At 29.1% G+C, this 27394-nt stretch overlaps 1 protein-coding gene across 8 annotated transcripts in view; it reads right to left on the bottom strand.

The window, feature by feature from the left end:
• The window catches only part of LOC107443568 (putative polypeptide N-acetylgalactosaminyltransferase 9), a 293596-nt gene that overhangs the window by 23295 nt on the left and 242907 nt on the right, over positions 1-27394 (bottom strand). For all 8 annotated transcript variants that reach the window (XM_087159120.1, XM_087159123.1, XM_016057485.5 and 5 more), the window contains 2 exons: positions 22375-22541; positions 146-310 (listed from right to left, as the gene is read on the bottom strand). In XM_087159120.1, the coding sequence (XP_087015246.1) occupies positions 146-310; positions 22375-22541 (332 nt within the window). The remainder of the gene's footprint in view (positions 1-145; positions 311-22374; positions 22542-27394) is intronic.

The following is a 27394-nucleotide window of genomic DNA, read 5'->3' as shown; positions in this document are numbered from 1 at the left end:
GCGTATTTCAGACTTAGTAATACAAGTTACTCAAATATTTTAATACAAATCACTACTTTAAAAATCATAAAAAATGTGGTCTTACAACTTAAACGAAATAACAGTAGTTTAAAATATAATGTTAGAGATAGTTTGTATTGATTACCAGGTGCACATTCACAGTGAGAGTCCAGATAGGTCAGAACTGGTGCTTTGGCTACAGCTGCACCCATAAGACGAGCTCGAATTAATCCTTCTCTCTTCCTAGCTCTAACTATTTTCACTTTTCCTAACGTTTCAGCATAGTCTTCCAACGCTTTCCCTAAATGAGCTGAAATGAAAAGAAAATTTTTATTTTAGACATTTAAATATATTAATATTTTTTATAATGCAATGTTTAAAACGAAAAATATCAACTACCCACTTAGATATCAAGTAAGATCTTAATGGGTTTTATATCTTATTTTCATATTGTTATAAAGTTAATGTTATGCGCGAGCTGCAGACGATAATATTTCAGAAGAATTTGTACAAAACTATATCCTTTCTAAATGGCAAAAAGTAAAACATGAATTCCTGGTCTTTTATACTGACTATTGGTATTGTTTTTATCAGAAATTCCGAAAAATAGCTTGATTTGAAAATTTTCAACTATTCAAGCCAAATTGAAGAGAAAGGAATTGAAAAATTATTGTATTTGATTTGAAATCTGAGCAATAAAAATGCCTCTTCATATTATTATTATTATTATTGTTATTATTATTATTATTATTATTATTGTTATTATTATTATTATTATTATTGTTATTATTATTATTATTATTATTATTATTGTTATTATTATTATTATTATTATTGTTATTATTATTATTATTATTAACAGATTAGGGTAACAGATCGACCATGTTTATCTCAACAGACGTTATGAATATGATACAAAGCGTATCATTATTCTTAAAAAAATACTTGTTTTTTTTTTAAATGTATATTTTTAATTATTGCCTTTTATGACTCATTGCTGCATATTTCGAAAATTTGGAAGATAAATTTCGCGAGTTTTGGCCCATGAGAACTTTATGGAATGCCCTCGCGGGGTGAGTGGGTTTTAAACAGTACATCTAAGATACACATTTATATAAATTAATTGAAACAGTGTAAATGGTTTTAGAAAGTTTAATCATATGACATTTGCAATCCGTAGAAAATTATGAAATATTCAAAGAACATTGCAGTGTAAAAAGGAACATTATCGAAACACGAGGAAAGTGTTTAATCCGAAAGTATTGTAAATAAGAAGGTATTTCAATATTCAGTGTTTAGACATCAAAAAAGGTGCTTCAATAGAGTACAGACATGGTCATATGTTTGTTTAGTGTAGAATCTGTGTTTTCCTCACGCTGTTTTAACTTGGCCCAACTGCAGTTCGAATTTGAAATAAGTAAAAATCTTAAAATCATTCATGTTGAATTAAACTTTCTTAAAATTTAATAAAACTATGTAGAATGCTTTGAAATTAACTTTTTATAGTGAAGTGTAACATAGCAGGCCACCACGAGGTGTCCTCTTGGTAATGCTAAATCTGCTACAGCACTGTTACTTCTCCAGTGTTTATCATGTGCTTCTTTAGACTTTTAACTGGAAATGACTATCTGAGGCCTTAACTATTTAGTATCGGCGCACCCGATTCACCTGACAGTTCTCTTTGTGACTCTGGTCTTCCCTTGCAAAAATCTAACGTCTTTTTGAGGTTTAATTGATATTGTTTTGAGGTTTGTTCGAAGTTGACCTCAAAAACAACTTTACAAATCCAAACACTTAAGGCGTATAATAAAGGTGTATGAAGTTGTTTTATTTATAAGTGAAGTAGTTTTGAGGTTGATGGAAATCTATTTTAAAGCAACCAGTTCAGGGAAGTTGTTTTTTAGATGCCTAGATCATTTTTTAGTCACTTCAAGCAACTAAGTATATTTGAGATGTGAATAATTTCACTCGATCTCAATGAAAAGATTCGCTGAGCTATACATGGATATTAATTTTATGAGGTTTAAATGAGGTTTAAAAAGTTTATTAAAGTTTATTAATGAGGTTACTTTGGTTCTAAGCATAGCTTAATTACCTCAGGTGTATTCTATTTTATTTTATAACCGACCGACTCATATAACCGACTGAAGTGGCTGACTTTTTGCATAATATTTGCTTTTCATGATCATGGATTTTATTTTATAACCGTTGTTGAACAGCCGACCAAAATTTTGGGTTTACGGCTACTAACGTTCAACTTCGTAGCCTTGTAACTTTGAACCCAATCTAGAAGACAAGAGAACTCTCGGATCAAATATTTCGAGAAATTTGCTTTTTTGGAAGTCTTCTTGATAGAACTAACCCGCATTTACGTTACAGGAGGGGGGAGACCACGATAATCTCCCACGGTTAGCCTGACGGCAAAGGGACTCTGACCCACGATCCGTATACCACTGAGGATATTTCACTCCAGAACTGTGATCGGTGCAAGCCGGATGCGGATTCGTATCGACCAGACATCGCTGGAATTCGAACCCGGTTCACCTTATTGGAAGGCGAACGCTCTATCCCCATCGCGACTCAAATGTTATGCATAGTCCGGTAATCCTCAGATGTATTTATGACATCTGTTGACCTTAAAACAACCTAAAAAGCACCTTACTTTTTCGTAAGTGTTCTTATGACTGCTGAACACTTAGACGTGTGCCCTGCTCTTCTGAATTTTAACCGTACAATTGAAAAACATAGGAGGACTCATGCAGTAATGACATAGGTGCTTTTGTTTCTTAAAGTGTGCCACATTTTCAAAATACTTTTCATAATTTATCTAGAAAAATATTCATATCTCGTATGACAAAAGAATAATAACGCATCATTTATGATCAAATGACATAAAATTCATTAATTAGAACAAAGCAAAATATGGTGGCAATCGAGAAAAAAAGTGAGGTAAGAAAGTGAGGTAAGAAAAAAGTAAATAAAAAAATCGGCTAAATGAAAAAAAAAATAGGGCTATGAAAAAATGATTAATATCGATAGAAGTGCTGTTATTGACCTACGGCTGTCAAGAAAAAGAAAGGTGAAAACTTTGGAAAATAATAGGAAGTTAGGGATTGGATGGAAAGCAAAACCACCTTTTTCACCCTCTTCCCTCAAATCTTCATTTTCCATTAAGGAATGAATTTTTTTTTTGGGGGGGGGAGAAGAATTTCCGTTTTCAATATCATATCTCAGTAATTGGCGAAAATAGTTTGAGAGCATAATGAAAATATTGAAAAATTTAAATTCCTTGTGCACTTTACATCAGAGGAAATGGTTTTTGTATTACGTTGAGGCTATTTATTCAAAATATTATATTTATTATTATAATTAAATATCATATAATATTTTTATAATATTTCTTAATTTTCAAAATCCTCTGGGAAAAAATGGAAAAGATAGGTACGATTCTTATAATGTTAAATTGTAAATGAAACATCTCTTTTTTTAAATTCCGTATAGTTTACATGTTTTAAAATAATATTTTCGAATCCAAATAATTTGGCAAGCAGTTTTGTATTAGAGGCTTAATAAGTACTTAAAATATCAAAATATGTAAATTCAAATTTTAATTCCTGGATTATTTGAACTTTATTTCGTTAATAGTCGAACATTATTAGTCGCAAATTCAGAAATTGGGTTGGTTATTCAACGCTGGTAATAAAATAAAATAAAATGATTAAAATATAAGTGGATTAGTAAAGCCTGTTTTAAATCCAAAGAATGTCACGATGATATTATTGAAATTCAGTTTTCAACAGTTTACTGACGAATAAAGAAATGTAACCGATAAACTTTAAGACTTTTTTGCTTTATATTTCAGTGAAAAAAATTAATAATTAAAAGTGTTTGAATGATAAAATCAGTTTATACTAATCTTCATCAGTTTTTTATGTATTGAAATGTTAATTCCCACCTTAAAATAAATCTACAATTTCATTTAACTCCTTACACTGTTTCTAATGAAAGAGCTGTCCATTTCTGATCTTAACCATTAATTTACCATTCTCTCAAAATCATGGTCACTGCACATGTCAGCCAAATCATTCAGATATCAACGCCCCCGAAAGTAGAAGAATCAAACTATCGTCTCGATCTCATTTATTTTGCAACAAAAGCATCTTTACACGTCAAGAATTCCTGAACGGATACGGATTGCACTGGATGCCAAAGAACCAATCCCACATTATCATGTATTCCGGATGTGTTGGCGAACTGCATATTGATGACTCTGACAAACTGAAGAAAGGATCCGTAACGGTGAATAACTTGGCGTAGAATTTGGCAGATATATTCTCTCTCTTTCAACACTCAAATCCTGCTTTTTCGAAAGATAGAGTTCTGAGGGACTTAGATTTTGATATTTAAATCGATTAATCGAATGAGAGACTGCGGGAATGAATAAAGTTTATTTAAATGTAATATATACTTCGAAGTTTTTGGCGTTATATATAATTTTTTTATCAAATACTATATGTAATGTTTTTTTTGTGTTACATAAAATTTTGTAAGAAGTTCTTTATATTGAAATTGCTGAGTGCTTGTCTGGTAGTTAATTTCTATAAAATTAGGAACAAGCCAAATTAAATAGTCAAAAAATTAACTAATAAATAATTTAAACTACACTCTATAAAGTGACTTCGCATATTTCCCAAAGCCTTCACCGTTTTGATGAAACTATTCCTTAAAAAGCTTTACGGAGGCACATTTTGTCAATTTTGGGAAATTATCTTTACTTGTTTAAGGAAAGGAATTTTGTTGAAATCAACACATCTATTTAGCAACTGGTTATTAATAACTATACAATGCAAATTTAAAGAGGAACATTTAGCACTCAAATATAGCCAGCAATCAAATACAGTAATCCTGTTTTAACTACATGTTGCCCATATTAAGGAGAGATCGTGCCATCAGAAAAATAAGATTGCGCACGACTATAGTTACTTGTAAAATATATCAATCTAATGTTGAATCTGAAATTTCAAAGTAGTAGAAGCCTCTTCCCTGCCACACTGGTATGCGGACAAAGAGCCGGGCTCTTTGTTTGATCTTAACCGTGACAGAGCCTCACAAACGGCATTTCCAAAATTGGCAAGTGGACACACAAAGAGTCTCTCGTTCTTTGAGAGCAGGAAGATCTTTGCAGTCTGCTCTAAATGTCAACTCAGCAGGCCTCTGCAGAACACATCCTGAACTGCTTGGGTCCTTCCGGGGAAGATTTATTCACTTATCTTCTTCTAGTTCTCGAATTCTAAGAGTTAACTGTCTAATGTTTGTCTAAAGTAAAAACTCCTCTATCCATTCGTCTGGAACAGTGACGGTTACTATGGTAACGAGGTATAACTATTCCAAGTAGGGTTGAGGGGTCACTGTTAAGGACAAGTTTTGACTCGGGTCGATGAAAGAAAGGTAATCTTTTTTTAAGGTCTATTGTTTTAGCCCGAAAGTGAAGAGACGCTACCTTCCCTGAAATGCGCTATTCTTGTTTTCATAGCAGTAAACGGCCTCAGACTTTGCGGCGGGAGGAGTTCTTACCGTAGATAAAATATAATGGATCTTGTCTGTCCACAACAACAACTGCAAAATATTCTGATATTAAACGATTTCTCCTAAACTACCTAACCGTGTGTACACCCTAAACTACCGAACCGTGTGTAAACTAACCGTGTGTACACCCATACTTCTTTTTAGAAGCCACCGTGTCTAATAAAAGGCAGTACAATTCCGATTTACAAATAACTCAACGTCATAAGCGATTCAAGAAAAAGGCTGACAAAGTATACGTAGATATAGAAACTTCAGGGTCTCTAATTGCTTTGTCTAAAATTACACTATCCAACTCATTGATTTATGCTATAATTATAATTCTTTGGCTTTTTTTAAATAAAAAAGAAATATTTACTTCAAATATTATGATATTTGTTTACAAAAACCTAGCAACAATTTTGTTTAAGTTTCGTTGCTTAGCGATTTGATTGTCGTTATTATTACTAACCATCTTTCCTACCCATATAAGCTATGTTTTCTACAGGATAACACAAGATACAATATAGACTAGATTACGACACGATGAGACTAAATAACGCAATAGAGCTTTCTTCAATTAATTACAATTGTCGTTTAGAATGAAAGTAAAACAATTAAAAAAATAATAATGCAGGAAAAAAACATAAAAATTGTCAAGATTATTCATTAGTTTAGCAAAACATAAATATTTATATTTTTTTAAAATTATTTTGTTGAATTATGTACAAACTCTCTTAATTTATATTAATTTATAGTAAACACAGAGTATACATTTTACAGTAACGTTTACCTAACAGGCGAGAAACAGTCTCATTAGAGCAACTAACCAAATTCATGTTTCGTCAAATGTCACGTGATTTCGTGTCAAAATTATAGTAATAAAATGAAGAAGAAATAATAGAGCTTTCTGAATCGTCAAAAAGGAATTCTATTTCTGATGTATTCTTAAAGCCGTAGATAAACAAAGCAAAAATAATTCTGTTAGTTATTTTTGCTTTCGGGATACTTTTGCTTCGGCTTACTTTTATCCGTAAATTAAACTTAAAAATAAAAGGAAACTGAACTTTAAAATAAAAATTAATTAAACTTAAATAAAAATGAATTAAATCAAACACAAAAATAAATTAAATCAAACACAAAAATAAATTAAACTTAAAAATAAAATAAAATAAAATAAAATAAGACTTAAAAATTAATTAAAAATAAGGAATACGAATAAAAGCTATAAATCATTCTAACAAAGATCTGCAAAGGAGAAGAATTCTTAAGTACCTGTTTTACATGCTTTTCTTACATATTTTATTTATTTTAATAAACAGCTATTTATATAGACCAGGAGGCTCCGCCCACTGCTCGCTAACGCTCGCCAACCCCCGAGAACTGCTACGCAATCCTATGTGGTTCACGCCGTGAACCATGGCTCGCTGCTCTCGCTCGCCAATGAACACAATGTTCTAGCACAAAGACATAATATATTATCATCAAAGACATAGTATTTTATCATCAAAGACATAGTATTGTACTTATGTAGAAGAATTCTACCAATGTTCTTATTGGCTTTTAAAAAAGTATATTAGCTATTTAGATTGTACATGGTGAAAAAATCAAAACATTAGCTAAATAAGAAACATATTAGCAAAATAAATTATCAAATATTGCTAATATTCTGCATTTTAAAGCGTGAAAATTCAATGCATAAATAAACGCGAAATATAAAAAAATTCTATGCATTCAATACAAACAGTTAAAACGTTTTTTAGACGTTTAGGTAGCTCCCAGTAGAAAAATATCAATTCAACAGCGACCTTTTAAAACATTTTCACTTCAATTAATTAATTAATTCCTAATTGGGTATAATATAGCCTACGTCACAGGTTGTGTTGTTCCTACTAAATTTAACCCATGAACGGCATTTTCTGCGAGCCTAACTTCAAGCCACAAATAAACAAACGAAGTGTTCGATCGTTTAAATAGCTGCTCGTCAGATTTTATTGCATTATAAAGAAAAGTTATTGAAACTAAATAAACAACAACAACTAAAACAAATAACAATAACTAAAACAAATAACAACAATTACTAATAACAATAACTAAATAAACAACAACTAAATTCCATTCGTTTAGCATTGCGTCATATGTTGTTCTTACTAAATCGAAGTAGTTGTGTTTTTTTCATATTATACCCAATTGAGTTTAAATTAAATATTGTCATGTTTTTAGTGCATGAATCTGAATTGAACAACCTGATAATGCTCACTCTGGTTATTGTTATCTGGTTGCTCACTACGTGCTCTTGCGCGCCGAATCCAATCAATTAAAAATGAAAACTGTTGCCAGCGCGAGAAAAGAAATATCATCGGTTTTATTGATACATACATGCATACGTACGTATTAGCGTTTTATATAATATAGATGTTTGTACAACTTTCAGTGAAACAATGTATTCAATTTTGGATTAATACATTAGAATTTGTAAAAACCTTATAAAAAAATTAGAGCTTTCTTACGTACACAACAAAAAATTCCGAATCAAATTACGGTAAAAAGTACCAACATTCAGGGTGACGGCACTTTTTACCGTAAAATTAATTTTTATCAGAATATATGACAGAAAAATATCTGATATACAGTAATTTTTGCAGTAATTACCGTAAAATCACTGAATACCGATAATTAAATGAATATTACTATAAAAATTTATCTATATAATATTTTACGGTAAAATAAATTTTACTGATGATAAGATCTTGTATTTCATACCGTAATTTTTTGAAGCGTATACTTAAAACATTAGATAACTAAACGAAAAATATTCCAACTAGTTATCTTTGCTTCGGATTTATACTTAAACTTAATAATAGTATTAATACTATACGTAAATTAAACGTAAAAATGAAAGAAAACTGTTAAAAAAATAAGGAATACAAATAAAATCAATAATTAGCTCTATACTTAGCTGCAAGTAAAGAAAAGATCATTACAGTATAGGATTTAAAAAATCATCGTCGGCTTAGTATAGTTCCGTTTTATTTCGTTATCAAATTTTACAAATATGATTTCAAAACAATATAAAAGTTTTTAAAAGTTAAGCATGTCAGACAGAAATTTAATTCGAGCTAATTTTTACTATATGTATCACAGAATTATAGAAAAAAAAAGGTTATAGTTTCGTAATCTTACTGGAATCCAATACTTGGCGACATATTTCGATAAACGAGGAGAACATTTGTTCTTAGAAACGAAACAAATATATGACGTTGCAAGAGCAATGGATTTGATTGGACCACTAAAAATGGCACGTTCTATGCTGATATGCTCTTAACAAATCAAATGCAAGTTGAGGAGTTTTTACTTTTATTTCGTTGCAGAAGAAAATCGCCCGCATGTTTATTATTATTTTATCAGCAATATTTATTATTATTATTACTAGCTTGTTAATGGATTATTATTGCATTGGGATAGGTTATTAATAAGAAAGCAACCAAAAAGGAGGCTTTACTATATCCTTTCAAGTGTTGGCGATATTGATGCACGTTCGCGCTGGGAGCTTGGCATCCATTTAACGTGCACTTAGATGCAAACAGGCTCTCTCCTCAGGTAATAGTTTTAAGTTTTTGTTCCTCAACTTGCAATAAAGTATAAAAATCTGTAAAAAAGAAAACATTTAAAATGGCCGTTTTTTTTTTTTTTTTTTTTTTTTTTTTTTACAAATTTATGTAGACGTTTAATAATTGTCCAGCTTAACAATGTATTCAATTGCGAACGAAAAAAAATTAAACTTCCCTTTTTGATAATTGATTTGGCAACTGAGTTCATATGACTCTTCTTTTTTAATCAAAATTTAGCCTAGATATAGAAAATTATTCATTTTTAAAAAAAATCACAAAGTTTAATTTTTATTATCTACCCACGAAAATAAAAAAAAATAAAGCCTAATCCAGTATAAAATGTCGAAACTTTCGTAAGCCATAGCTTTTAAGCTCGACTTTACTCACAGAATAAAAATTAAAAACTTTCATTTAATGCACTTAAAAAAAATTGATTTATTGCGTTGCTTTACACATAGTCTAACGAATTGCATTGGGATCAGTGATGGGTAAAGTGGTGAAATCAAAAACCCATATTTCATAAAAGCTTTAGGAAAAACCTCTTTAACTTACAAAAAAAATTTAGAAAAAGAAAATCGGAAAAACTTTATTACTTGACTAAAGAAGCAATATACTAAAACCTACCATTAGTCAAACGAAATGCCGCGAGGTATTAAAAACGTTTTTATAACCTTAAAAGAGGTTCAAGGAATAAATTGACTTTCACTTCCATCTTTCCTTTTCTTTCTTCCTTTTTTAAAATTTTTTGAACGTTGAACAACGGAGGATTAAGAGGAATTAAGTGAGAAAAGAAAATCAATAAACCTTTTAATTTTTTTAGTTCTTTGGGATTTACTAAAATCTTTAATATATTAGTGTCTGTTCAGGTTTTTCCTTCTTTCGAGAGAAAAAGTATTTTTTGGAAGGAAATGAAAAAATGAACCTGTGGCTTGTAGCTAAATGATAACTCTAGAAATTGATATCGAAAATAATATTATTATTTGGGTTTCCTCCCATCGAAAAATCATAGTTTGAATAAAGCAATTAATTTGTGAAGGATGATGGCTTATTTTTTAGGTCAATATAGCTGACAAATTCTTTATAACAAAAAATGCTCTTTACATAGTATTTAATCATTTACTAAAATATATAAAATTAAGTGAAAATTTTAATTTGGAAATTTTGTAATATTAAGCAATCCAACTAAGCAACAATCTTATGGCAAACGTTGTGCTTTCATTTTTATTTAGTTGGCATAGTAAGATTGACTAATTAATCTTTTTTCAGACTTAGAAAAATATATTAGTATGCCACGCAAGTTTCTTTTAAGATTGAGTAAAGTCATGCAAAAACTTTACAAAGAATCTCCTTTTTTAACTTTTACTTTAAACTTTGTTTTAGCTTTGTCAAGACTCTCAAATGCAACATTTCGTTTTTGTTGAAAACTTGAAGATCAGAACAACCTTCACTTTTAAATTGTTAAATAAAGTAAATAAAAGCCTGTGCGATTAAGCCTTGTTTCAGTGATGATCACAAAATGTAAAATAAACCTTTAGAAAATAAATTTATCCTCGGTTTCAGAACGCTTTCTTCTGATTTGCGAATGCACCCTTGATTTCAGCATTTCTTGTTTTCTAGCCTTGTTTTGTAAAGGCAGATTCAGCATGTAAGGCTTGTTTATGCAAGCTTAATGTGAACCTCGGAGAAAGCAAACTAGCATTGCTAAATTTAATATTGTTTCAAGCCTGCAATGCTTATTTGCTAATCATTAATAAACCTTGTTGAAATTTGTGAGAAAAGTTGTTGTTGACAATAAAAGCAACCTCACACTGCTCTCTGGGTTTAAGCTGAGAAGAATAAATACATCCAATATTAATATTAGCATTTTGTCAAAGCTATTTTACGATGTCATATTCATTTCATGTTCGTCATAACGTGAGATTAACTTTTTTAGCTAATAATATTATTTTTTTAACTGATCCATTTTCGTTATGGTTATTTATGACTGTTATATTTCACTTATCTTTAGGCAGCGCAATCAACGCCAATTAGGAAAATGGTGCTAAATGTCAATAAATAGAAAAACCGCAACTTTAGGAAAATGAAAAGTGCAAATAATCTAATTTTCAATATTTCAAAAGTTATTCCAACGTAGTATTATCATAAATACTTGCAAAATTAAGGACTACTCATTGATTGGAAAATAGTTTTTCCCTAAGTGTAAAAATCTCGACAAATTGGTGATTTTTTTAAAAAGTTTAATAATATTTAATGTTTAAGCATTTGTCAGTTCCAAAGCCCAAAACTTTCTTTCCACAAGATGATATAAGTGGTTTAAACTTATTGCTTTGCCTCTGAAGCAAAAATGGTCAACAAAATTTGGTTTGGAGGTCGTGGTCTAGGCATCCGAACTCACAGTCTAAGCAAAGATGCTTACGCGTAAAATACGTTGAAATAATTACAGTTATTTTTTTTTTTCAAAAATAAAGTTTTAAATATAAGTTCGGTAAAAATATTTTAAAAATCGTTTTCCATCTTTTTTTAATTTTTGAATAAAAAATGACACACAAGGCACTTTTTCGTTTATAATAAACGAAATAATTAATGATTTAAGAAGTCCATGCATATTAAACTTTTTCTAACTGTAATAAAAACAAACAACTTCTAACTATTGTTATAAATTTTATTTTTTCTTATTTTTCCCCAGGGGGGGGACCATTGCTCAGAAGTAATTATCGAGGCAGTTTTTAATCGAAAATAGTTGGTGGAAAAAATAGTACAGTTGGATGGCTACTTTAGGTTTTGACTGATCAGGTGTTTTGCTTTATATTAAAAAAGAAACTGAAAAATACATAAATGACATGAACCAATTTAATAAGCTTTCCTAAATTCCTAGAAATCTATTCAAGAGTTTAGAACCATTTTCTGCTCTAAAATTGAGCAGAGCAACTTCCATTCAAATTACTTTACACCGTTAATAGGCGATATATTTATGCTGTTTGCCATTACGAGCTCTGTGAAATATTACTATCTATCACAGAAACTATCTTAAAATAGTGCATGTGTTTTTCTCAGTAGCCATAATAGAATGCGAGCAATCATCATCGTCAATAATTTCAATAAATCTAATATTAACGAATTTCGCTCGATAAATTAATAATTTCTGATAACAAAGACATCGAATTTTTCACTAGAAATTTTTAATTGGACAACTTTCCCTCCATTGTCAGTATTTTAAACTCCTGATAAACAAGGAAATTCATATAAAATCATTATCAAATACAGCAATATTTTTGAAATAGTCTGTAGTTTGCCTCAATAGAGTTAATAAAATGTGAATAAACAATTTTATTCATATTTTCATTGACCTTAGTTATGATTTTTGCGCAGAAATTAATTTAAAATAAATAAGCTGAGAAAAAAAATTTTAAAACGCAAAAGTAATTAGTGCAATCACCACATTTTCTTTTATCGATTTTTGTTTTAAAAAATACTAATTTTTCCATTCGCGTGCCTTTAAAGCAAATGAAGTACTTGCTTGTGGAAAAAAAGAGTTTCTGGTAAAAGTCATTAGCCGCGAACAAACTATCATAAAGATTTTCTTTTCCTTTAGTTTCAAACTGGAAACGTGCCATAAATAGAATAAAAACTGCATTTATTATCCACTTTCCGTTTCAAATTATTGTTATTGAGGTGGTAAAAAAACCTTAGTTGAATTAATCGTGCCGGTCATTTGACTAAATAATAAGCCAAAGCAATTAGGCTTCCATAGAAACTTTCTTAATTTCTCACTCAAATTTCATTATAACAAAACTAACAAACTTCCAAGTCGGAAACGCATTGAAAGCAATAAAAAACCTATTTGTGGAAAACCAAAAAATTCCGTATTTGTTTTATTTTCGTGTTGTTTGAAATAACTTGTAAAAATTAGCCCATTTTTAAATCTTTTAAAAGTACAGAGTTTTATGTTTCTTTTCGTCATTTTATCTTTATTTCCGACAAGAATTTTTAAAAAAAAAGAGTTTTATGAAATAATGGGCGATAAAAATATCTCTTGACAGTAATTTGGTTCGGTTGCAAAATAATGGTAGCAAAATTGCGAGTTTTAAGTGTTTTTATTATCTTATCCTCAACAAATTTTAACTTCATTTTGTTATAAATGGTAAACAAGTATTTTATTTTGCATAACACTTACCAAATGCAAAGAGTGTCAGAAGAATTTCCAATTCTTAAAAAAAATAATGAAAATTTGGGAAAAAAAGAACGAGGTTTTATTATTAAATAATAAGATACCTTCAAGTGAAGTAGTGTGGATATCTCAATCTTGATTGATTGCTGAAATGTGACATTTGTTTACGTTATCAATTTTTCTTCCCATCCTAATTCGAGTAAGCCAAACCAGTTAAGTATAAATTATCTTAAGTGACACATTCTACATTCTTTCAGAAAGATTTTTTCATAAGAAGGCCGATTCTTTTACAATAAACAAAAAGATAGACAGGGAGCCGTGTAGAGAATAAACTAACTAACTATGCATCCAAGTTGCCAGGTACACAAAACAAAAATATATCATGGTCACAATAAAATACATGAATCTAAGTTACGTAAAACGAGTAGACGAGAAAGAATTGCATTTCAACATATTCGATGTGCGATATGGCGCTGTATTTAATTAACTTCACGTTAATTTACATTCCAACTTATGTGGAAAAACATAACACACCATTTTGCTTATAAGAGATCACGTCATAGGTCACAAGTGTGGGTAACGATGATTTTCTTCTTTTGGAAGTGCAAGTACCTAATTCTTACGACACATTTTTAAGTTAGTGCATTTTTAATACAGCGGGAAAAAAGTATAGTCAAATCTACCAGAATAATTTTACATTGACCTTGTTTCTGGCTCTGTGGAAACATAAAAAAGTACAGTAATTTTTACCGAAGCACTTTAGTAATTACTTTCAGTAAAATTTACAATAAAATATGGTTTTATTACTGTGCCGCTTAGTAGTAAATGTGATAAAATCTTATCTTGATACCATACAGTATGGCATAAAAACCATTTATTCGATTAAGTTTACTTTTCAGTTTTGTATTTTTTAATTAAATTTGTGGTAATAAGAATTATAAATTTAAAATTCTTATTACCACAAACCGTTCATAAACCGGTATCTTACGACTGGAAAAATTAACAAATGAATGGCTTTAATACCTAATGTTTTTGTTTTATAATCAAAATTAGTTTTTTTTAAACCAAAAACATCATCATAAATATATATAAAAGTATGGTAATTTTACAGGATTTTTATCCGCCTTTTAGACCCAATATTATTCATCACTTAAGTTTTACAACTTGCAATAGCTTAACCATAGTTTTAGTCATTTATGAGACTAATATTGTCAAGAAAGTTGAAATAGAAAACAGTTTTTAAGGGACATTATACGGTGATAAGAAAATAAAATATTGTTATTGTTTTCACATCTAAATTGATATTGTCCACTTACTTCATTTTCCTTTTTATTTGAGATTACACTTACGAGGCGAATAAAACTTAACACCTTTTAAGACGTATCATTGGCACGTTGAGTATGATGTCATACTCAAATTTGTATAAAATACTTCGAGCAAAATGTCGTAAATAGCTATAGAAGTTTAAAAATATCACGATTTTCAAATTTCATCCGCAAATCCAAGCCTTTAGTTAATATTTTTATGCATCATTTCTAAACATTAAAGAGCTACTGTTCTGTTACACAACATTTCATACCCTAGCATCCAAGTTAAATTTATGCAAAACTCAATTGAATTATTCATAAAAAGAGTATCTCGAAATCATAAACTCAGGAATTGAAAATATTTTATAACCTTAATGGGATAGTTTGTTCGAAAAGTAAATATGGAATTATTTTCTATAATGGTAACACAAACTTTCACTTCATCCTCTAAAATTCAAGCTCGCAATTCTTCAGCATCTGTATAGAGAATTATGTATGTATATAGGGGTGATATCTATTGAATTTAAAATATCGGGAAAATTGGGCAATTCTATACAGGGCCTATATTGGCTGAATAGGGGCAAAAAAATTTAGTCTGAATTGAACGATTCTATATAGAGGCGGTATTGGCTTAATAGTGACTATAAAATATCGGGTGTATAGGACAATTCTATATACGACCGATATTGGCTGAATAAAGACTATATAATATTGGGTAAATCAGTCTATTCCACATAGGGCCTATATTGACTGAATAATTGATATGAAATTTCGGGTGAATCTTACAATTTTATATAGGGCCTATATTGATGGAATAGGGGCTAAAAACTGTAGTTTGAATCTGACAATTCTATATGGGGCCGATATTGACAGAATAATAGTTATAAAATAACGGGAGAATTGGATAAATCTAATTAGGGCCAATATCGGAAAAAATACGGCCCTTTAAACCCTGATTGAACCAAGATTCGTAAATATTGATCCAATAAGGATCGAAATTACTTTGCTGCTTGGGTTGACAAAACTGGTTCGAGTAGGATGCATTTCAATGGCTTTTGATTTTCTGATTGATTTTTGATTAATTTCTGATTGATATTCACACAAAATCGGAAATGCATTCAAACATACGAAGTTTTCCTCAATTTGTGATTTTCTGAAAGACTATTAAATGATGATTCCTTTGATCTCTTCAATTTACAGACTACAAATAAAGGGTCATACAAATATTTTTCATGAATCTTATTATGAACTAAAATTAAAATAACCAATGAAAGCGTGTTTCTCACTTTGCGTAAATCTGGAACAACTTGGCCATTGAAGACAAAATCTTTCACTAACCAAATTCAATTGAAAGGGTTTTAAAACCACGAAATGAAAACTAAAAAATAAAGGTGCTCTTCCAAAATTTATTAAATAAATAAATAAACATTTCCTACTCGTAATGATTTTTTACAGTTAGAAAAAGCCTTGAACTTACTATTTTGTGCTATACGTTTTATGCATCGGGTAATTCCTTTTTAAAATAAAATTTTTCCATACAACGTTCCATTAAAATTCATTTTGAACTTCACTTGTTTTTACTCTGTATGTAAAAAAATGTTACTCTGTATGTAATAAAATTTTTCCATACAACGTTCCATTAAAATTCATTTTGAACTTCACTTGTTTTTACTCTGTATGTAAAAAAATACTTAAATATTTCCTATCAAGTGTCCCAAAAATAATCAATCAATTAATGATAAAGGAAGCATATAATGCACAATGAACCGCGCTCTGCTTAGAAAACGTTCTATGTATTCTCACCAAATTTCACTATTAGTTAAAAAATTTGCCAACGTAAGTCACTGTTAGTCATTAAAAACTATAAAACAGTTACCTCTTTTTCAAGTTCAACTGTTTCGATTGAAATAATTTGCATGGTAGTCAGTTAATTTTGCTCTCAGACTACGCCAAATTTTGTAGTTATTTCTAATCATTTGAAGTCTGGCAAATTCTATAAGACTGCTCCATATTATAAAATCCAGCTTCAAAAGTGTAAATTCTCCATTGTTGCTAGAAATAGTAAATATTTTAAACTCATTTTTTGCAGTTCTCTTAGTCAACTGCACCATATTTTGATGAGCTTCATAATTAATTTTGAAACTTTATAAAATATAACTGTTTTCGCTAGCAGCACGCATCAAAACATTAAGTTTATTCTCTATTCGTTTCTCCTGAATAGCATTTTTTACTGTCGTAGCTTTTAGGACATCAGGTAAATGCTTATAGAAACTCTATTATTTCATTATTAGTTAATTTTATTGTTAATTTTTTAATTCTCTCTTCTTAATTCTTAATTATATTGTTAATTTAAATCTATAATTAATTTAAAATTAATTATATTATTCTCTCCAATAATTAATTTTAAAACTAATTATATTATCTACAATGATGTTTAATTACAATTATCTCCAGTAATTAATTTCAATTAGCTTTTAGGACAACCGGTAAATGTTTAAAGAAATTTTATTCTTCCATTATTAATCAATTTTATTGTTCTCTACAATAGTTAATTTAGAATTAAGTACATTATCTTCAATAATTATTAATTATATAATCTCTAATAATTTATTTCAATAATAATTAATTTATTAATTATCTTATTATTAATTATTTTATTATTATTTTAACTTTCACAAGACTTCAGTTTAGTGAGAAATTAAAACTAATATTCAAATTAAATAGAAAAATATATTATTATTTATATTATTAAATAAAATATTTATATTATTCTCTCCAATAATTAATTTTAAAACTAATTATATTATCTACAATGATCTTTAATTATATAATCTCCAGTAATTAATTCCAATTAGCTTTTAGGACAACCGCTAAATGTTTAAAGAAATTTTATTCTTCCATTATTAATTAATTTTATTGTACTCTCCAATAGTTAATTTAGAATTAAGTATATTATCTCCAATAATTATTAAATATATAATCTCCAATAATTTATTTCAATACAAATTAATTTATTAAATATCTCATTCCAATTATATTAATATATTAATTACTAATTTATTAATTCCAATTAGCTTTTAGGACAACCGGTAAATGTTTAAAGAAATTTAATTCCTCCAATATTAATTAATTTTATTGTTCTCTGCAATAGTTAATTTAGAATTAAGTATATAAATAATAATTATTCAATATTATTCAATAATTATTAATTATATAATCTCCAATAATTTATTTCAATAATAATTAATTATCTTATTATAAATTGTTTTATCATTATTTTAATTTTCGCAAAATTTCAGTTTAGTGAGAAATTAAAACTAATATTCAAATTAAATAAAAAAAATATATAATTATTTATATTATTAAATAAATTATTTATATTATTCTCTCCAATAATTAATTTTAAAACTAATTACATTATCTACAATGATCTTTAATTATATAATCTCCAATAATTAATTCCAATTAACTTTTAGGACAAGTAAGTCTTTGAAGAAATTTTATTCTTCCATTATTAATTAATTTTATTGTTCTCTACAATAGTTAATTTAGAATTAAGTATATTATCTTCAATAATTATTAATTGTATAATCTCTAATAATTTATTTAAATAATAATTAATATATTAATTATTTAATTATTAATTATTTAATTATTAATTATTTAATTATTAATTATTTAATTATTAATTATTTAATTATTAATTACTTTATTATTAATTATTTTATTATTAATTATTTGTTATTAATTATTTTATTATTATTTTCATTTTCACAAAACTTCAGTTTAGTGAGAAATTAAAACTAATATTCAAATTTAATAAAAATATATATATATATTATAACATAAATTGTATATGCTATTAAATAAAATCTGTGAAGTTATTTAAATTGATAAACTAAATATTTATATGGCCCCTTCATAGAAATTCCTAAAATCTAATGCAACCACAATCATTTCGTATTCGGTACTATCCATGGAAAGGAATAGAATTCTTGTTCTCTTGAGAATATAAAACTTCCACTCACATGCAAATGAGTTGAATATTATATGCCTTCTAAATTATGTCTGGAGCGTACCAAAACAATTGCGGCATATTTTAGGCCTCAACTTTCTGAGTGCGTTAGAAAATTTAAAATATGTAGCAAGAAACTCAATTTTTTTTATTATTCCCATGTGCTAAACTAAGCGGTATAGTTAAACATGATCTTTATTATGCAGGAAGGGAATTATAATACTCAGGGTGCAGTTTGAAAATATTTTATAAAATGTTTTACATTTTTTAAAATTCGAGTTCAATAGCATGTCTTGAGATAATTTTAAAGTAATAAATAATTATTGAGATTGTTCAGAGAACTTATTAAGCTTGTATATAGTATTTTTATTTTATTTTATAACCGTCGTTGAACACCAATGGTCTACGACAGGGATGGCGAACCTTTATACACCAACGTGCCATTTTCTCTAAAAAATTGCTTAGTGGTGCCGTCAAATAATTTTAATAATTGGGAAAATAATAATACTAAATAACATCAACTCAAAACTCTTTATTTGCATTGAAAAAAAATTACATTTTGCAATGTCTCAGTTATGCACGTAATTCAACTTAAAGTAACATCAGTGTGACTTCTGTTGTTGCAGATTAGATGACCAATAACTTATATTTAGGTTGTAAGATCCTAGTTTAAGCAGGATTGTTAATTTTTTCTGCTAGTTATTTATTGTTAGCTTGTTTTTTGCGGTTACTAATTGCTTTTTTAGTATTAGTTTTTAATATTTTTATTAATAATTGTTTATTATTTTGTTTGTTTTTTGTGAATTTTAATTTAATTGTTACATATGCTTCATAGCGTAATAACATTTGTGTAATAACAATTCATTGTGTAACAACAATTGTGATCGGTGGAGTGCCCAAAATGTTGTGTCGCGTGCCATAAATGGCACGCTTGCCATTGGTTCGCCATCCCTGGTCTACGACTTTACAATGTTCGAAAATGTTACGACTGCTAATGTTCATTTACGTAGACTTATAAATTGGAACCCAATAGAGAAGACAAGAGAACTCAAGTATTGGATCATGTATAAGGAGAAAAATTTGCTTTCGTAGAGGACTTTTTGATGGAGCTAACCCGCATTTGCATTGCATTAATCGAAAACCACGTAAACTTCCCATTGTTAGCCTGACTACAAGGGGACTCTAACCCATGATCCGTCTACCACTGAGGATATTTTATGTCAGTCAGCACTGTCATTGGTGCAAGCAGGGTGCGGAATTTGCATCAACCAGATATCCCTGGGAGTCGAACCCGGTTCACCTCATTGGAAGGAGAACGCTCTATCCCCTGAGCCACCACAGCTTAGTATATAGTATTGTCATTTGTTCCATTTTTAGGTATTACTGTTAGATATATTTTTATGTCTTTTTGCTTATAAAGTACTGTCTTGCACTGTAATACAATATTACTGAGTTTACTTAAGCTCTTCATTTCTTGTAGATCAATAAAATCCAATAACACTTTCGTGTTATTGGTGTTGATAATTTAATTATGTAAGTATCAAACTTACAAACTCGTACTTGACTATAAAATTACAATTTCTACTAGGAAAACATTATTTTCACATTTATAAAAATATGTCGCTATTACGTACAAGTTCATGTCATAATATCAAATCAATCATTGTTCTACATTGAATTTAATTCCATAACGCCATGCTGTTTTGTTACGTAAAGATTTTTTTATTTTTTAACTTCATGTATTTACATCTTGCATTTTCAATGAAACGTAATATAGCTGAATTGCAATAAAGCAAATAAATAAATAAAATAATAAATAAAATTTCCTTTTAAATAAATTTCTGGATACAGCAGTTTAACTGGTAGAATTAATGAAGATCAAGTACATGTATGCTGATGTACTTGATCTTTACTGTAACTGGTAGAATTAATAAAGATCAAGTACAGGGTTGCATGCTGATGTTGTGATGTGATTTTACTATCTATCAAATCTGTATCTAATACTATTTAACCTATGAATCATTTAAATTTTTAACAGTATTCTTTATTAAATTCCAAACTTGAAAGTGTGAATTTCAACAACCTGCAACGAAATTGAGCATCGAGGATGAATAATTTATAAGTTTTAAAACGAAATCGTATTTATAACTAATATCAGCATAAACAACGCGTTAACTCTTTATTCACCAAACTTAACAAATCAAAATAATTCAACCACTATTTTCTTTTATCAATCTATCTAACTTACAACATAGTCCATACATATTATTTGACTTATAGAAAGCAAAGACAAAGCAATTTAAAATGCATTAAAAAGCAATTTTCTGGTGGCCAATTTTCTGTTCTTCAACGACTTCCGATAAAAGACTTACTCTTCCTACAGCAATATCGATTTATTTTCAATTTTCTCACGATATTTCATACTAGCACCAGGAGTCGAACTAAACTTAATCCAATATCTTTAGCGAACATTTTTATCTAAACTATAGAAAACTACGAAAGTTTACGTTTCAGATATCTGTAATAAATAAATTTTAAAGTGTTTCAATCACATTAACTCGTTTAATTAAAATCCTCAATGCATTTGTAAGGAAATTTAAATGTTTAATAGTATCGATTATAGAAAACTTTTCAATGATATTTGGTTTCCTGACTATTTATTGATATTCAAAAAACTGTGCCAAAAATGCTATTTAACTATCGACAACGAATTACGAGCAAGTAGCAAGTAACGTGACATTGTTTATAATTATTTATTTGTATTATCACTGTTTATATATATATATCGCTCATGGGCTGCAATAGCGGCACAACTCAAAAAATCAGTTTTGAGATAAGTGGGTTTAAATTTTTCATTGCTAAGCAAAATGCATAAGAAATGCTTTCGTTTGCTTCAACGAAGATTACCTTCAAGTTGAATTATGAGTTGTGCAAGTATTACTGCTCAAAGAATATGTATTTTCATATTTACACCTGTTCTTAGTCCAAAACGAGTGTTTTTTTAGTTGAGCCACTACTGCAGCCCATGAGCGATATATATATATATATATATATATATATATATATATATATATATATATATATATATATATATATATATATATATATATATATATATATATATATATATATATATATATATATATATATATATATATATATATATATATATATATATATATATATATATATATATATATATATATATATATATATATATATATATATTCTCTGGTTATAAAAATGCGTGCTTAAAAAATGTATTTTACTTTAAGCTAGTTAGACTTTCCGATAAATATTTACCAAGGGAGGAAAAATTACCAAGCAAAAGATTTAAGCACCGTATATATTGGCTGGACATTGAACTATTGCTGACGAATGTATGATATCCTTATTTTGATCATATGCAGTGGGGATGGCTACTCCAGGAATTTTATTAATTCTTTAAATTAAAATGTGTTTTAGAATTTTTTTTTCTTTAAGTAATTTCTTATATTTTCTCAAGTTAGTTCACCCAGGTTTTTAAAATTTAAAAATTTGAAATATTTCTAGATTTTTGCATCAAAAAGCAAACTCACCCTACTCATCATCAATGCTAGTAACACAAGAGATATTGTTTCAGATTGAAGTACAATGCATTTTGTTTGAAGCAATTAAGGATGATAGTGATAGTTTCATGATTGAGTAAAACGTTCTTTTCAATTCACTTACGCAATTCTGAGAAATCGTCGACAAGAATGATCTCTTCGACAAGTTGAGGGGGTGATCGATCAAGAATACTGTGGACGGTCCTCATTAGAACACTCCATGCCTCGTTGTGGAAGCAGATGATGATGCTCGTCTTGGGTAGATTCTGGCTGTAAGTTTCTTGACGGCACCTGAAAGATCAAATAATCATTAATATTGATCAACCACTTATGCCAGTGATTCTCAACCACTGTGCCGCGGCACTTTTGTGTGCCGTCAAATTCTTAAAATGTGTCACTAAATATTAGAAATGATGCAATAAAAATTATAATGCTTTTTTTATTACGAGTAAAGTATATATATATATATATATATATTAAAATTTTTCCACGCTTTAACCGCGTGAACATCTTTGTCGGTGACTGTCTTGTCACTGACTATCTTAAAACAAGTAAAAATAAGAAGGAAGTATTTAAATTGTCCTTGACAATTTAAAAAAATGTTGAAATAAGTAGGAAATTTAATGACGATTAAAATTATTAATTAACAATGAAACAAGCTAAATATTAACTTTCAAACGGAAATAAAAGCTTATCATTAAAGTAAGCTATGCAATTAATAAAAGAAATTAACAAAGGATAACTACCATAAATTAAGCTAACAATTACTAATCAGAAAAAATCCAGTTAACAAGAAATCACAAAAAATAAGTTAATAGCTGTAGAAAACAAATTAACAAAGGTTAACTACCAAAAATTAAGCTAACAATTAATAATCATCAAAAAAACTAGTTAACAAGAAATCACAAAAAATAAGGTAACAGCTGTAGAAAGCAAGCTAACAATTAATAACTAGCAAAAAAAAAAAATAACTGTTACTAACTAATAAAAAATTACTCTAAAGAGATAATTAATCCTTTAATAAACGTGCTTTTGTATTACATATTATTTTATTCCACATTCAAAATTTTTATCACAAACTATTTAACACAGTGTATTATAGGTATGTAAGCAACTTTTAAACTAATTTTTTTCATTGTGTGCCGTCAAATTTCGAAATCGTTAAAAGTGTGCCGCCCCCCCAAAAAGGCTGAGAATCACTGACTTATGCTATCTGGTGTAATTAAAAAATTGATTATTCAATGAAACATATATTCCTTTTAGGCAAAAGAAATTTGCTTTCTCTTAACATTTTCAAAAAGTAAAAATGCAGGTTTGTAAATCTCTATGACATTTAATGCATAATTTTCTAATTTTCTCTCAGAAATGAATCTTAGAAATTACTTGTAGCATAATAAAATGTAAATGAGAGAATCATCTGAACCACTTTCTAAACAAATTCATCAGTTTGCACTTGATTTTTGACCATACCACTTGCATCATAAGTATGTCTTACTTCATAATTTTATAGAATATTTCGCTTTGCACATTCAACAATGAATGAATTTAGATTACATTGAACAACTTAGCATGTGAATTACAGCACGCAATTATCACTTGAAGTGAGATCCTATAATCGCCGTTATGTTTATGTACTCATTATGCGATTAGAACTAATAAACGCAGTGTGCCATGATTGTAGAATATACTAGTCACAGAAAATAAAATATTTTCACAAAGCTACATTAAATTTTCTCAGTAGTTTTATTTCCGCGGTCGAACAAACCTTGAAAAAAATATTAACTGAAAGGAAGCTTTGGGCATATTTCTTTAATAATATTTTAGATTGATTTTGTAACTTTTAAACAGGGATTATTTTTATTGTAGAGTTAAATTTACTTTTGAATGAATGATCAACATTTCGTTAACAATAATTATTTTTGAATCAAAAACGAATTAATCTATCCATTTTAAATACAATTATTCATTTTTATTTCGGACAATAAAGAAAAATATACGCAATATCAGCATCCAGCTATGTGCTTTACATATTAAGGTCATGAATTTCAATTTCTGTCAATATTTAGAAGAAAAGTACGAAAAAAAAAATCAAAACTACGTTTACTTCTTTCCAAACATATTATTTTTCCCAAACTTTATTCCGAGATCAATAAAATATTTTAAAAAGTACCTCACTCTCTTTAAGCAATAACCTATACTGACCATAGGTAAAAATAATTAACTTTATATGTTGGCTGCTGTTATCTAAATTAATGCATCACTTCGTTTTGTTTCGAGTCAGTAGAATCTTCTTCTTTACAGTTTTCACACCCCATCCATGGAAGAGGATTTACAATGTCGGATAGGTTTAATATACCACAAATACACCAATTGTTTAATAATACTTGTAATTTAACACTCATTCACCCTTATTTTTAAACATCAGCTTTAAAATCTTTTAATACATGAAGCGTGCCTTAACTGAACGCAACACTGGGATGTTTCGCAAGTTTTTTTTAATTTGTATAAGTTATAAATTATGAAGTTACTGAGAAAATTCGAGTCTAAATTATTTTATGTAAATAGTGAAGTAACTCAAATAACATAAAAACTAGGTTCCAAACAAACATTTTATAATAAATACAATAGCAAGTACCTCTTTCAAAACATTTAGCTTTACTGAAAACCAGATAAGAAAAATATTTCTTGAGATTACTATAGAATATTTTTAGCCACCAAGTACATGATAGGAAAATACATTTTAAAGATGATTTTATACCCTATTTAAACTGTCAAACGGTTGCGTTTCGAAGCAGAAAATCTTTTCCTTTCTCTCCTTCCTCATAAATAAAACCTGCCTCTATGCACCCACCTAAAGTTAAAGCATCAGCGAGGAAGGATATTTCGAATATACACCCTAAAAAGAGTGCCAAAAAGGAGGAAAAGACTTAATTTCCGGGGAGTCCTGACAAAAGACTGACAAGTCATTCTGTCAGAATGGAAGGGAAAATAACCCAAAACTTCCCCCCTTTTTTTATTTTATTTCATACCATTGGAAGCAAGTTCGAAAAGAGAGCGAGACTAAGTGAAGAGAACAATTGTATCCTTTTCCATCATTCATGAAATGAGTTCAAGCGGGAAAACTTGCTTCTATTTCGAGTTTTAAACTCTCCGTGGAATTGAAAATTCTTGTGGTGTCTCTTGGAAAGGAAGAGTGATAAATTGATAGAAAACTCTGCAGTTAAGAGAAGAAGAAAAGGGGTGAAAAGTAATGAGAACCCAGTCTCGTGTTGACTGAGTGAAATGAGCTACTTTGTTGAGGTGTATGGAGTAAACACATTTTCGGTGTTTTAAAACTCAGTGAAGCGTGACCCAGACTTAAACAATGAATCTCACTGGCCTGCTTGCTTCCCTTTCTGATGTAAGGAATTTCACTTTTTTTTCTTTTTTTTTTGAAAAAAAAAAGAGATTTTTTCATTTATTTAATGTCTAAACAATGAAAATTATAAGAAAATTTGTAAAGAAATCATAGGATCTCGCACTGGGACTAATACTTTGTCATACAGTTTCAAGTAAAATAACGAAATATTTCGAAACACTATTGATTTTAATTGCAGGAAAAGAAATGAAATTATGTGTGTATATACAGAACCATTCTTGCAAGTTTGATTCGGCATGATAGAGTTTTACAAGTTTATGTTTTTCCTCAAAACTATCGCAAACAGCAGGCACAATAACTATTTTATTTTATTTCTTATAAGAGTCGCTGAGCAGCCGGCCCAATTTTTCGGGTTTACGTCTACTAATGTTCAACTCCGTAGCCTTGTAATTTTAAACCCAATACAGAAGACAAGGAACTACTGGATTACATATTGGGAGAAATTTGCCTTCAGGGAGGACTTTTTATTGGAACTTATCCGCATTTGCTTTACGTGGAGAGGAAAACCACGAAAAACTCTCATGATTAGCCATGACTCCCAAGACGGCAAGGGGACTCTAACCCATGATCCACCTACCACTGAGGATATTTTACGTCAGTCAGCACTGTGAGTGATACAAGCCGAGTGCAGAATTCGCATCAACCTGCCAATGCTGGGATTCGAACCCGGTTCACCTCATTGGAAGGAGAACGCTCGATCCCCTGAGACATCACGGCTCACGCAATAGCTGTGAGCTCTTTCAATACTTGCTCTATAACCTTCCAAATGAGGTTCAAACTTGCACGTTTTGCAAAATTACGATCTGATATCATGTGCCTCAGTGCAAATTAATCCATTGAGTTCAGATTAGGAGAGCCATTCATATAGCTTTTAACAGAAAATCAGCCTGATCATATTTTTATCATTGTTGGTCAAACAAAATTGGTCGGTTGGTGTAGCAAAAGGAATAACATTACATATGTAAACAAAACCATTCTTGCAAGTAGGCTTGCATGATTCAAAATTATAAAGTTTTAAAAGCTTATGTTTTTCCTCAAGACTATTGCAAGCAGCACACACAGTAACTATTGTGATTTCTTTCAATACTTGCTCTTTAACGTTCCAAAAGGGGTTCAAGCTTACGCATTTTACTCCATTGAGTTCTGGTAGCATGTGCTTTGGTGCAAATCAATCCAATGGTTTAAGATGAGGTGAGCTTAAATCATTCACATATCTTTCAGCAGATAATCAGCCAGATTACCTCTTTACTAATCTTGGACGACGTTCGCAATGCATTAGGCTAAAGAACACAATCTTATTAGTATAAATAATTTTGGCCTCTGTACATAGTTTGAAGATTGACCATTATCGTGTACAATGTTTTTATTTCGTCTTTTTACCAAGATACGGAAGCGACAAGTCGTTGATTACGGATCTTGCATAATTATTTAAAAAAAAATTAAAACACTTTCATTTATTTTGAAGTTTCTGCTTAAATTTAACTATTTTCTTGAATATTTTGAGTTTTAAATAATGTGACTTACGTTTAATAATAAGTCGTCATTTTAAATCATTTCCCATTGGATACGAGAACATTTTTCCTGGAAGAATTGAAGTCATTTATTTGACAAGTAATAAAATCGCATTCAATTACTTTTCTTTTTGACATCCCTTTGCTTGGTAATAAGAACTTGACCACGTAATCAATAACATTTTGCGCGTAATAAATTCGCATGAAGTGCTCTT

This window comes from Parasteatoda tepidariorum, chromosome 3 (genome assembly GCF_982258835.1).
Source record: "Parasteatoda tepidariorum strain Cologne lab strain chromosome 3, Ptep-v5.0, whole genome shotgun sequence".
Taxonomy (NCBI): Eukaryota; Metazoa; Arthropoda; class Arachnida; order Araneae; family Theridiidae; genus Parasteatoda; species Parasteatoda tepidariorum.
The sequence above is the reverse complement of the archived record's forward strand: the minus strand, read 5'-3'. Positions and strand labels throughout refer to the sequence as shown.